Here is a 13,666-nt window from a genome sequence, read left to right as displayed (position 1 = left end):
ACATTTAGCTTAAATTTACCAAAAAAAAAAAAAAAAAAAAAAATCAACATTTCTTGTTGGCCTCGTGATTAGAAAAACCGACATTGTAGTCAGTACTAAACAATTTTTTCTCTTTACTTTTTCATATTTTTATATTTGTTGTTATTTGTAGTCAGTACTAAACTACAGGGCATTATTTTTATATTTGTTCTTATTTGTCATTAATTTTCCCTATATTGGCTAAACTTTTCAATGGTAATTGGAGTTTATTAATTATTTGAAGTTGAGGGAGCCTTAGTGCATGTACCATCTGTCTCTGTCATTTTCATAGTATATATATAGGGGATTTGAGGATTGGTGTACCGTTCTCTTTACATTTTTTTTTTTTTTTTTTTAAACAGGAAATCTTTCAAGGTATGGTCACTTTGTATACCCATCCGATTGGAGAACATATCGAACCTGTGCAAAGGGTCCTCTCCAATTCATAATAATAACATAATAATGAATTGTTGATATGTAAAGGAATTCCATGGAACAGAATCCTCTCTAATTCATTTGAACTGGATAATATCCAGTTAGTTATATTGAAATGGTATTTTTGTTCCATTAAAAGTGAAAAACAAAAACAAAAATAAAAATAAAAATACTCCTCCAATATAATTAACCGGATATTATCCATGTGCCATTAAATGCCAACTATATATCCCTATCATAAGAGGAGAATGATGATTTCATACGATGTGGCATTAAGTAACAGGGATGATTGGATGTTTCGCAGTTTGATGTAATTTTTTTCGCAGTCGTGAAATAATATCACTAGGCCAATCTAACCCGTAATAATGAACTATTGGTATGGTTTGGTATTTATCAAATGACAGCAATTTCCTCTAAACTGGTTTGAAAGAAATTTCCTCAAGCCTACTTTAATATATACCGAGTGTCATCTCTTACATATTTTATTTAATATTTTTAACATACATTTGTCACCTTTTTACTAACCTATAATCTTAAACATTAATTTTTGAGAAATTCAAAAATATTAAATGGCACTTATCATTTATTAAAATAGGTTACAGAAAATTTCCTTCGAACTGAATATTTCGTAATAGTTGCAGCCATGTAACTCATTTATCATGTGCGAGTGAAAATTGCCCGGCAGATAGAAACCATATAAATAATGAGATGGCACCCATAGATATTTTCAACTCTTCCATTTGCCCATGGATTTTATTGTGATTCCTATTAGTGATATCGACCACCCATAGGTATTTCTGCTCCTTTGTACGTCATGTCCCCATAAGTCCTGGCCTCAAGTTCGTTTTTTCTTCTTTACTTGTATGCATTGAGATGGGATAAATATCCCCAGCTGGAGATCCGGATGGTGCAAAAGCATGAACCAGAAACACTGCTTTTCTTTTTCCTTCATTTCTTTTGCATGAAATTAAAGTAATCTTTTCGGAGTGTCATATGGAAAGATAGATGGATTTCTTGAGCTGTATAATATGTCTTTGCCTCATCTGTTTTATGTTGATCAAAACCTTCCATATATTTCCTAGAAGCAAAGCAAATCGCAAAAGGCTTCCACCGGGTCCAAAACCTTTTCCGGTCATCGGAAACCTCTTAGAACTCGGCGATAAACCCCACAAATCCCTGACGAAGCTTGCCAGAGCTCATGGCGCCATAATGAGCCTAAAACTAGGCAAAGTGACAACAATAGTAATCTCTTCAGCAGACATCGCCAAACAAGTCCTCCAAACACATGACCGGTTCTTGGCCGACCGGACCATCCCGGACGCAATCCGAGTCTACAACAGCGACGAGTTCAGCTTGCCATGGATACCCATTTCAAGCCGCTGGAGGAGCCTCCGGAAAATATGCAGCGGCGAACTATTCGCCAACAGAATACTCGAAGCCAACGAAGATGTCCGGCACAAGAAAGTGCAAGAGCTCCTCGCCGAAACTCGTCAGTGCAGCCTAACCGGCGAGGTGGTGGATATTGGGAAAGCAGCTTTCAAGACGACGCTTAATCTCTTATCAAACACCATCTTTTCTGTGGACTTGGCCGGCCGGGATCCCGACAAGGCCGGAGCGTTGAAGGAGCTCATCTGGAATGTCATGAAAGAGGCGGCGAATCCCAACTTGGCAGACTTTTTCCCTGTGCTTAAGAGGATCGACCCTCAAGGCATAAGGCGGCGGATGGAAGGTCACGCTAGAAAGATCATGGCGCTGTTGGACCGCTTGATCTGCCAACGGTTGCAGTCGAGGAAAGAGTCCGGTTGTATCACAGACGGTGATTTCTTAGATATCCTTCTCAGCATCAGTGAAGAGAAAAGTGAGGAGATAGACAAAACTACGATATTACATCTACTCCGGGTTAGTATTTTTACTCTCTATTCTTCTACAAAATTCTTTCATAATTAGTAATTTAGTGTCGGGTTTGAAGACATAAATATAAACTTAATTCAACTCATTTAAATAAATTGACTAAACATTCAATTATGATTATCTAAATTTGTTTTTGGTTCGAGTTTGTATGTGAGTAAAAAATTGTTTGCCCTATATTATAGTCATTAGTTTTTTATTGTAGAATATCGTCCGGTGTCTACTATAGCTTCATTTTTTATTTTTTATTTTATTTCTTTTAACATGTTCACACAAGAGAATGAGAGAAAAATTTAAATTGACGACTTTCACTTAATTAAGCGTGATTCACGGCCAATTGAACTACCATTGAAATCACTATAACTTCATTAATTTTAGCTCTATAACGTTCATTAAAAAGTATTATTAGGGTCAACCTTTTCATTAAGCGTGATTCACGGCCAATTGAACTACCATTGAAATCACTATAGCTTCATTAATTTTAGCTCTATAACGTTCATTAAAAAGTATTATTAGGGTCAACCATTGTGGACGCGGTTGGAGCATTAATGTCCAACTTATCGGACAGAGTTGAATAGCGTCTACTATTAAACTTTTAGCGCCCGTTGCGGCTAAAAGTCAGCTTTATTGTAGTGCATGTGTGATGTATTTCTTATATAAATGATTTGTAAAATCGTAATAATGAACTGTAGATAAGGTTTGGCATTCCATGAAATCATGTGGGCTCAAAACATTTTTCCAAGATCTTTTAGGAGAGGATAGAGATTAGAGATTCATCTGTCTACTCAAATCGTTACTTTGACTTTTTGTAGGAAAATAACACTCGTCCTTAATTTCCTAGCTAGCCGCCGCGGAAAACAAGAGGCAAAGTAATTTCACAGCTTTTTTGTTTGCTCCAAAAAAAAAAAAAAAAAAAAAAAAAAAAAAAAATGGCAAAAGAATATAAATTTTAGGAGTAACTTCACTTTATATCTTTAAATTATTATGCGATTTAACAAGTTTTTTAAACTTTAAAACTTCTCAATTTAAACTCTTAAACTTTTAATTGAAGTCAATTTGAACCATTCTGTGAGATTTAGCCATTAACTTTTAACGATAATAGTTAAAAAGGCCAAAATATCCCTGATTTTTCTTTTTTTTATTTTTTACTTTTTTTAAAAAATTTGGAATTAAGGGTAAATTTAGAATTTTATAAAAAATTCAGGAGTATAAATGTTATTGTCTCACTTTTAATGTTTAAAATCTGACAAAAAAATTCAAATTAACTGCAATTAAAAATTAAAATATTTAAATTTTAAAATTTTAAAATTTAAAACTTATCAAATCACATGATAATTTAAAGATTTAAATTAAAGTTACCCTTACATTTTACGTTTGCTTTTAAAGTGCCCACATGCCCAAAAAACCAAGAGCTCAGAGAGCCGTGTACGGCAATGAGACTTACGTGTGTGTGAGTGAGATTTTGTTAGTGGCTTTATTTCTTTGATCAATCACATCACATCAATATATATATATATATATATATATATATATATATATATTAAAATAGAAAATTTGTCCCAACCCAGTTTAAAACTTTCATTTAGGTCTTTCTATCAACTTTTGATTGCTATGCCAAAAGTTAATGCTGAAAGATACATTTTTATCTAACAATTATTCATCAATACTAATGTGATATACAATTCCAGCCAATCTTTAGATTTTTTTTTTTTTTTTCTTTTTTAACAATGATTAATTCAACGTTTGGTTGAGACTATTACATCAACATTTTGAATTGAGAAAAAATATATATATATATATCTTTATCAAAACTTAAACTAATATGCCTATTGGCTTTTTATAAAATAACTTCTCTAAACTTTCCCTCCTTCAATAATCAAAGGGTTAATGGAATAAGAGTCACCGTACGTATATGGCATAGATATGAAATCATCAAGGCTTCAATTGAAGAAGAGGAAAGAAATGATAAAAAAGAAAAGAAAAGAAAAGAAAAGGGAGAAGCTATGTCTGGTGTCATTCTCCTATACAAATATCTTTCATATTTTTCTTTAAATTTATCGTTAAATTTGTAGAACTCACACGTGGTTAATACATTTTTCTTTCTTATTAAAACGCAGCAATATTCTAAAAATCGTTGTCAAACTAACCCTTTCTCCTGAGCAGACCTAACACGGTAACACTGACCTCTATAGGTGGATTGAAGTACCAACTACCAAGTTTTGACTTTATTTTTTTTTTTTTTCTTGGCAAGTTTTAAATGACTTTGGAAGAAGTTTGTTCACCCTCAACTCCTAGTAAATGCTGGGATGCTGTCAATGGTGCAAGAGCATGACCAAGGACCCCTGCAACTTTTTCTTCTTTGGGAGGAGCAAAACTGCTAAAAATAGGGCGAATTTTGAACTATTTAAAATTTCGATTTTCATATTGAACACATGTACGTTTATTCTACCGAATCCAGATCTAAATCTAATTAAAAAATATATATGACTCCTAAAGTAACAAATAAGATATTATATTATTAGTAATAATGTCATCAGAAATATATGAAATTTCTGAAGTCCACTTTCTCACTCAATATTTTTTTTTTCTTTTTTTTTTTTTGATAATTTTGTATGGGTTTTTGATAATATTTTTGGTGGGTTTTTTTTTTTTTTTGGTTAGTTAATTTGCTTTTGTGTGCTTCAGTTTTGAAACATGTGCTTAGTAGAGATTTGGTGCGGTCTTTGGATTGATTCATCAAAAAAAAATTGATTTTTTGATTAATAAAAATGAGAACTCTAAATATAATAATATTAAAATGAATATTATTTAATTAATATATAAATATTTTTTAAAAGGCTCCATTTAGAAGTGTCCCCTAAGGCCACACAGTGAGCCGGCCCTGCCTTAGTATTGGTCGTTTTAAGTGGTGTCGAGCTCTTATCCGCAGCGTGGCTCGATCTCTATTGGCTTGTTCTTTGGTGTACGTGAAGCTTGTGAGTCTGTGACACTGTCTTCTGGTGCCAAGCTCTTACCCGTAGTGGCTTAGTCTTTGGCAAATTGATGTCAAGACAACCTTTCTAAATTGCCATATTAAGGAAGACATCTATAAATGTAGCCACAACGGATATATGCTAAAAACCAAGAGCATATTACGTGATTCCGAAGCACATTTGTCCAGTTCTGAGTGACTAGTACTGCTTCGTAGATAGAAATACTGTCAATGAGAAGACACCCTTTGCCATCAGTAACAGGGCATCAAGCTCGGATGCCTGATTCAATTTGTTGGACCGATCGAAGATCCTCCACAATTCCACCCTGTTGGCTGGATTTTCCAGCAAGACACACTCCAAGGGCAGTATATTAAACAAGGAAAACACAAGAGAATAAGAAGATCAACTTGCTGCAGAAATTCTGCAGAAAATGACCAAAAAAGGCAAGAGAAAAAACAGGGGAAAAACAGGGAGAGGAAGAACAATTTTCTGCAAGGGACTTGGCTCTTTCTTCTATTTTTCTTCTTCTTCTTACGTTACAAAATTCTGAAAACTACACACACAAAAGACAAGAGAAACCTTTTACAAAAAGTAAGTTCTAGAACCACACGTGGCTTCACAACAAACACACATTTTCACCTACTACAAATTAGAGTTTAATAAACACAACCAAAGATAAAAGTTGACAAGTCAAAGCACATTAGTTTGTAACACACCCTAATGAGAAGGCACTCTTTGAGATCCACCCATAGTTTGTTCTATTCGATCCCTTTTCTTGTTTTTGTTTCCTTTGTGCTTTTCTTTATTGTGTCATTTGTCAAAGAAGACAAAAAGAGAAGACACTCGAGCGCATTTGACGTGCGCTCTCTCTTAATAAGCTGCACGTTATATCTCTCTAAGTGCTTTGTTATTTAATTTCCTCCTACCGATCAGAGTTCATAGGGAAACATGGATTTCTTGAGCTGCATAATATGTCTTTGCCTCACCTGGATCTTAATCAAAATCTTCCTTACGATTCCAAGAAGCCATCCAAATCCCAAAAAGCTTCCACCTGGTCCAAAACCTTTTCCGGTCATCGGAAACCTCTTAGATCTCGGCGACAAACCCCACAAGTCCTTAACCAAGCTTGCCAAGGCTCATGGCCCCATAATGAGCCTAAAGCTAGGCAGAGTAACCACGATCATCATTTCTTCAGCAAACACCGCCAAACAAGTCCTCCAAACACATGACCAACTCCTCTGCAACCGAACCATCCCCGACGCTCTCCGAGCCCACAATCAAGACGTGTTCGGGTTGCCATGGCTACCCGTTTCTACCCGGTGGAGAAACCTTCGCAAAATATGCAATGGCCAACTGTTCGCCAGCAAAACACTTGATGCCAACCAGGATATCCGGCGCAAGAAAGTGCAACAACTGTTAGGAAATTAATCCTATTTCCCAAGACCCGTGAGATGCGAAAAATATGAAGAATGCGGAATAACAAAGATTAGGCAATCACACACGACACAAAGATTTAAGTGGTTCGGCTTAACAAGCCTACATCCACTGGCGGAGACGACCCGGAGAAAATCCACTATCAAAAGATGAGTACAAAAATAGTAGAAAGAAAATCACTCATATCCCAAAGCCCCAATACACCCAAATCTCACTATCACACAAGAAAGATTATTCCCAAAATAGAATACAAAAGACAGATGTACAAACTCTTCTTTTGCTGGAACGGATGGCGGCTGATCTCTATTTTCTTCTCTCACTCTGCAGCACCCTTTTTCTTCTAATCACTTGTTTTTGGCTCCTCCAAAAACCACCAAGAAGAAAACACCCTTGCTGCCCTTGTACCTCCTTCTCTCAAATTCTCTCTTTTTTCTCCTCCCTTTGGTGCTTCACGTTTTTTTTGGCACACACAAATTTACCTTGTGCTTTGTTCCTTATATAGAAGCTTTAACTCTCCTTTTACATATTGGTCTAGGACTCCTACTATAAGTCAAACAAGGAGTCTAATTACACATAGGAGAAGGACTCCAAAACAAACTTGGACAAAAGTCTCCTAAACCCAAAAGGAGTAGAGAACTAGTGGGGCCCATGTGTGATGGGTGGCAAGTCACACCTAACAATCTCCACCTTGACTTGAATCCCATCAAGTCTACCAAAACGTGTCTCCTCCAGATGTCTCCGCCTCAGCCCCCAAGGGCAATCACACTCTACAAGTGTCCCTCAAGTCCAAGCGCCTCTTGAACTTGAGCATAGGACCTGATTTAGACATAACACTATGCCTCCCTATCTGTCCCGTCGACCGTACAGCTTTATCCGATGACTCTTTCTTCTTGTAGACCCATCTGCACCCTTTAGCCTTCTTTCCCTTGGGTAATTCTACCGATTCCCAAGCTTTACCACTCTGTAGTGACTCCACCTCTTTTGGCATACCATCCTGAATAGACAACGGATCTCCACTACTAGTTTTTAGAGCAAAAGAAACCATATCCTCAAAGCCATACCTCTTTGTTGCTTTTCGATCACGTTTCTCTTTGCTTCTTGTTAAAGAATAAGACTTTTCCCGGTGCTGTAAGTCTCTTGAAGATTCTCTGTCATCACATTCATCCGTGAGTGAACACTGTTCATCAAGCTCCACCTCCACGAATTGTTTCTCTTTCTGAACTGTACTTTCAGAAAGCTCATCTAAGTTAACAAACTCAGACTTCTTCAGTTCATGCTCTGTAACTTTAGGTTCTGCACTTGACCCATCCTTGTACATAGCACACTCATTAAAAGTCACATTCCGACTTCTAATGATCTTCCAATTTTGATCATCCCAAAATCGATAACCGAAGACCTCATCTCCATATCCAATGAAGAAACACTTACTAGATTTACCATCTAGTTTACTCATAGCATCAAACTCAACATGGACATACGAAGCACAACCAAAAACTTTCAGATGTGAAAGATTTACCTCTTTTCCACTCCAGACTTCTTCCGGTAGTCTATGGCTTAGGGGAACGGAAGACCCCCTATTTATCAGGTATACAGCAGTGCTCACTGCATCAGCCCAGAAAGTCTTTGGTAATCCAGCATGCAATCTCATACTCCTAGCACGCTCATTGAGAGTTCTGTTCATGCACTTAGCCACGCCATTCCGTTGCGGCATTCCCGGGATAGTTTTCTCCATTCTAATCCCATTCACTGCGCAAAACTGTTTAAACCCCCTGTCTTCGTATTCTCCTCCATTGTCTGATCTCAAACGCTTGAGCTTCAAGCCCGTTTCAGTCTCAACCATGGCCTTCCATTTCTTAAAAGTCTCAAATACATCAGATTTACTTTTCAAGAAATAAATCCATACCTTCCTGCTTGAGTCATCAATAAATGTGATGTAATACCGCGAGCCTCCAAGAGATGCCACTGGTGCGGGACCCCACAAATCCGTGTGTACCAGCTCCAGTTTTCCAAGCTTAGGTGCTTTGCCAACTTCCGTGAAACTCACCTTCTTCTGCTTCCCTAGGATGCAGTCTTCACACAAATCAGACTCAACTGACTTCAACCTCGGTAGTTTCCCTTTTAACAAAAGTACCTTCATCTCTTTCTCACTCATGTGCCCAAGCCTTAGGTGCCATAGTTTTGAGTCAGCATCCGTATCTGCAACAGCAACTGTATCCTTTCTGTTCGTCGTCATATAGAGAGTACCCGTCTTATGACCACGAGCCAAAATCCTAGCTCCCTTGCTGACCTTCCACTTTCCACCGTGGAAATGAATTGAATGCCCTTCCTCATCAAGCTGTCCCACTGAAATCAGATTCTTTTTCAGCTCCGGAACATGCCTGACCTTCTGTAGCTTCCATACCGAGTCACTGTGAACTCTAATGCGAACATCGCCTAGGCCCACAACATCCAGCACCGTTCCATCAGCCAAATACACCTTCCCGAAATCTCCACCAACATAGTTCTCGAGAATTTCACGGATCGCTGTCGTATGAAAAGATACTCCTGAGTCTAAGACCCAAGAATCAAGGGGACTGTCAACAGAAAGAAGTAGGGCATCATATACTTCTTCTGTCACTACGTTTGCATAATCATTCTTAGTCTCCTTTCGTAGTTCCCTGCAATTCTTCTTGTAGTGGCCAGTCTTGCCACAGTTCCAACACTCAAGTTGTCGGCCGAATCTGAATTTGCTTCTCCCTTTTCTGGACTTTGATCTGCCTTGACCAGAGTTTCTATGTCCTCTGCCCCGAGTCTCGAGGTTTAAAGCAGCACCAGAACAAGAGGCTTCACCCGCATCTCTTCTGCGAACCTCTTCACTAAGAATCAAATCTCTGACGTCTTCATAGCTCAGTTTACTCTTTCCTACAGAGTTACTCACAGCCATCCTCACTGCTTCCCAGCTATTGGGCAAAGATGCCAAGACGATCAGCGCGCGAACCTCATCATCAAAATTAATTTCCACCGAGGATAATTGATTTGTGATGGTGTTGAACTCATTGAGATGATGTGCCACCGAAGCTCCTTCCGCCATCTTTAGGTTGAACAATTTTTTCATCAGATGCACCTTGTTGTTAGCCGACGGCTTCTCATACATGCTTGACAAGGCTGCCATTAGACCTGCTGTGGTCTTCTCCTTTACAACGTTGTGCGCAACTGATTTTGACAATGATAACCTGATAACTGCCAGGGCTTTACGATCAAGAAGTGCCCACTCGCTATCATCAATGTCGTCGGGTTGTTCTTCCAATAGAGGTTGATGAAGATCCTTCCCATAAAGAATATCTTCAATTTGTACCTTCCAAAACCCAAAATCTTTGCCGTCGAATTTCTCGATTCCCATCTTTCCTTCTTCACTTGCCATCGCTCCCACTCGAACCAACAGCTCTGATACCAGTTGTTAGGAAATTAATCCTATTTCCCAAGACCCGTGAGATGCGAAAAATATGAAGAATGCGGAATAACAAAGATTAGGCAATCACACACGACACAAAGATTTAAGTGGTTCGGCTTAACAAGCCTACATCCACTGGCGGAGACGACCCGGAGAAAATCCACTATCAAAAGATGAGTACAAAAATAGTAGAAAGAAAATCACTCAGATCCCAAAGCCCCAATACACCCAAATCTCACTATCACACAAGAAAGATTATTCCCAAAATAGAATACAAAAGACAGATGTACAAACTCTTCTTTTGCTGGAACGGATGGCGGCTGATCTCTATTTTCTTCTCTCACTCTGCAGCACCCTTTTTCTTCTAATCACTTGTTTTTGGCTCCTCCAAAAACCACCAAGAAGAAAACACCCTTGCTGCCCTTGTACCTCCTTCTCTCAAATTCTCTCTTTTTTCTCCTCCCTTTGGTGCTTCACGTTTTTTTTGGCACACACAAATTTACCTTGTGCTTTGTTCCTTATATAGAAGCTTTAACTCTCCTTTTACATATTGGTCTAGGACTCCTACTATAAGTCAAACAAGGAGTCTAATTACACATAGGAGAAGGACTCCAAAACAAACTTGGACAAAAGTCTCCTAAACCCAAAAGGAGTAGAGAACTAGTGGGGCCCATGTGTGATGGGTGGCAAGTCACACCTAACAACAACTCCTTGCCGAAACTCGTCAAAGCAGCCTAACCGGTGATGCAGTAGATATTGGCAGAGTGGTTTTCAACACTACGCTTAATCTCTTGTCAAACGCCATTTTTTCGGTGGATTTGGCTGACCCGAATTCTGACATGGCTCGAGAGTTCAAGGAGATCGTCTGGAATATTATGGAAGAGGCAGGGAAACCCAACATAGCAGATTATTTTCCAGTGCTTAAGAAGATCGACCCACAGGGCATAAGGCGGCGCATGACAGTTCACTTTGGAAAGACTATAAACCTCTTTGATCGAATGATTACCCAACGGTTAAAGCTGAGGGAAGTGTCAGGTTCAACGACTAACAATGATATGTTAGATACCCTTCTCAACATCAGTGAAGAAAACAGCCAAGAGATGGACAAATCTAAGATAGAGCATTTGTTTGTGGTCACTATCATTACTAGCTAGATCTCTATTCTTTTATTTCATGAAAATGGTCTTAAGAAAATATTCTAACATCTAACATCTTCTTGATATATTAGGACCTATTTGTTGCGGGAACTGATACAACTTCAGCCACATTGGAATGGGCGATGGCAGAGCTACTCCACAACCCAGAGGCACTGTCTAAAGCCAAAACAGAACTGGAGCAAGTAATTGGCAAAGGCAATCCAGTTGAGGAGTCGGATATTACTAGGCTACCTTACTTACAAGCAGTAGTGAAAGAAACATTTCGGCTGCACCCGGTAGCTCCTTTCTTATTGCCTAGGAAAGCTGAAGTAGATGTGGAAATTAACGGCTATACTATTCCAAAGGATGCACAGGTGCTAGTGAATGCATGGGCTATAGGCCGAGACCCAAACTTATGGGAGAATGCAGATTCATTTATGCCGCAAAGGTTCTTGGGGTCAGAAATTGATTTTAAAGGCCGAAACTTTGAGCTTATACCTTTTGGTGGTGGAAGAAGAATATGTCCTGGTTTGCCATTGGCAATACGAATGTTGCACTTGATGTTGGGTTCGCTTATCCACACCTTTGATTGGAAACTTGAAGATGGAGCTAAACATGAGGATATGGATATGAATGATAAGTTTGGCTTAACTTTGCAAATCGCTAATCCTCTAAAAGCTGTCCCTATACCCATCTAAAATTGGTTGAAGAATTTACTTTGTTTCCGTTCTATTTAATGTATGTCTTTTTATGTACTTCCATATATAATGTTATTGGAAGCGAATAACATAGAAATTTAGCTTGTCATGTTATTTGGTTTTTTTTTTTTTTTTTTTTGGTATTTTAAGCTTGTTATGTTGATGATAGCATGAAACTAATCATACAATTTTATCATAAAATAATTAGGATTGAAAATTGCTTACAAAAATACTCAACTCCCATCATACACTCCTGTGCAACTAGATTGATGTTGCACTGCCCATAAACCATTAGCTTTTTTTTTTTTTTTTTGTCATTTTTTAAATAAAGGTTGATCCAATAGATTATGGCCACAGCCACGTCAACCCAATTATAGAAGAGTGGGATGGGAATTCAATTTGTAGCATTACTCTTTAGAAATATCATGGTTGTAAAGATATCATGGTTGTCACTTGTGAGTGAGGTTAGAACCACGTAGGTTGAAGCTTGAGGGGCTACTGCCATCGCAAGCTTTAACGTGGTCCCACAAAATTTCAGAAATACATCTTAATTTCATATTTTATTTTTTATAAATGAAATTAATAGACCTTCCAAAAGTAATTTTTATTCACCGAAAAGTGTTCTTCTTAGTTCCTTGGCCCAACACCTAATATTCTACTTTCACCCCTAGTCATAAGCCTAATGACGTTATTTGAACGTATTATCAAACTTTTCATGATAACTACATATAGAGAAACTTAAGAGCCACCACCATCACAGTTAATCATCCTCACGTGAATCATATTGGGCAATGAGTGATTCTACATGTCTTCATAGCGTCTCTTTTGTGTCTTCCAAAATTGTTGAGTTTTAAAATTATCATTGCATTTGTAACAAATTATTATTGAATTTTGTTGAAACTAGTGATTCATATTCTCTCAGGTATAGAAAGTAATATTAGAATACCAATGGTTGGCCAAGTAGACGGAGTGGAGTGAACGGAGTGAAGTGACGTTCACAGTATAGGGTATTTTGGGGTTTTTCAAAATAAGTCCGTACAATTAAGATTTTCCTATATATATGTTATGTTTTAACCCTAAATTGTTAATAGTAAAATATATGTTATGTTTTAACCCTGAATTATTAATAGTAAAATATAGTTGCACTCTCTATGGACATAGGCACATTGCTGAACCACGTAAATTTGTGTCTTAACCCTCTCTTGATCTCTCTCTTTTTTGATTCCATATTATTCATCATTGTTGTGCACAATAACAACAAATTTTGATCAAATGATAATTTTAAAAGCAACATCATTTTTTAGGAAAAAAAAAAAAAAAAAAAAAAGACATTTAGCTTAAATTTACCAAAAAAAAAAAAAAAAAAAAAAATCAACATTTCTTGTTGGCCTCGTGATTAGAAAAACCGACATTGTAGTCAGTACTAAACAATTTTTTCTCTTTACTTTTTCATATTTTTATATTTGTTGTTATTTGTAGTCAGTACTAAACTACAGGGCATTATTTTTATATTTGTTCTTATTTGTCATTAATTTTCCCTATATTGGCTAAACTTTTCAATGGTAATTGGAGTTTATTAATTATTTGAAGTTGAGGGAGCCTTAGTGCATGTACCATCTGTCTCTGTCATTTTCA

At 37.4% G+C, this 13,666-nt stretch overlaps 1 protein-coding gene across 2 annotated transcripts; it reads left to right on the top strand.

The window, feature by feature from the left end:
* The first annotated feature begins 1,346 nt into the window (after positions 1–1,346).
* LOC132176059 (geraniol 8-hydroxylase-like) lies at positions 1,347–12,143 on the top strand. Of its 2 annotated transcripts, XM_088514711.1 has the most exons (3): positions 5,703–6,760; positions 10,919–11,330; positions 11,426–12,143. In XM_088514711.1, the coding sequence occupies exons 1-3, from the start codon at positions 6,282–6,284 to the stop codon at positions 12,029–12,031; spliced, it is 1,497 nt and encodes a 498-aa protein (XP_088370837.1). In that variant the 5' UTR covers positions 5,703–6,281; the 3' UTR covers positions 12,032–12,143. The 2 variants fall into 2 exon arrangements, with proteins under 2 accessions (XP_059444156.2, XP_088370837.1); XM_059588173.2 differs by lacking the exons at positions 5,703–6,760; positions 10,919–11,330 and adding an exon at positions 1,347–2,352.
* The last annotated feature ends 1,523 nt before the right edge of the window (positions 12,144–13,666 follow it).

The sequence above is a fragment of the Corylus avellana genome, chromosome 3, assembly GCF_965113065.1.
Source record: "Corylus avellana chromosome 3, dhCorAvel1.hap1.2, whole genome shotgun sequence".
NCBI classification, from domain to species: domain Eukaryota; kingdom Viridiplantae; phylum Streptophyta; class Magnoliopsida; order Fagales; family Betulaceae; genus Corylus; species Corylus avellana.
This window is presented reverse-complemented; position numbering and strand designations above follow the sequence as displayed.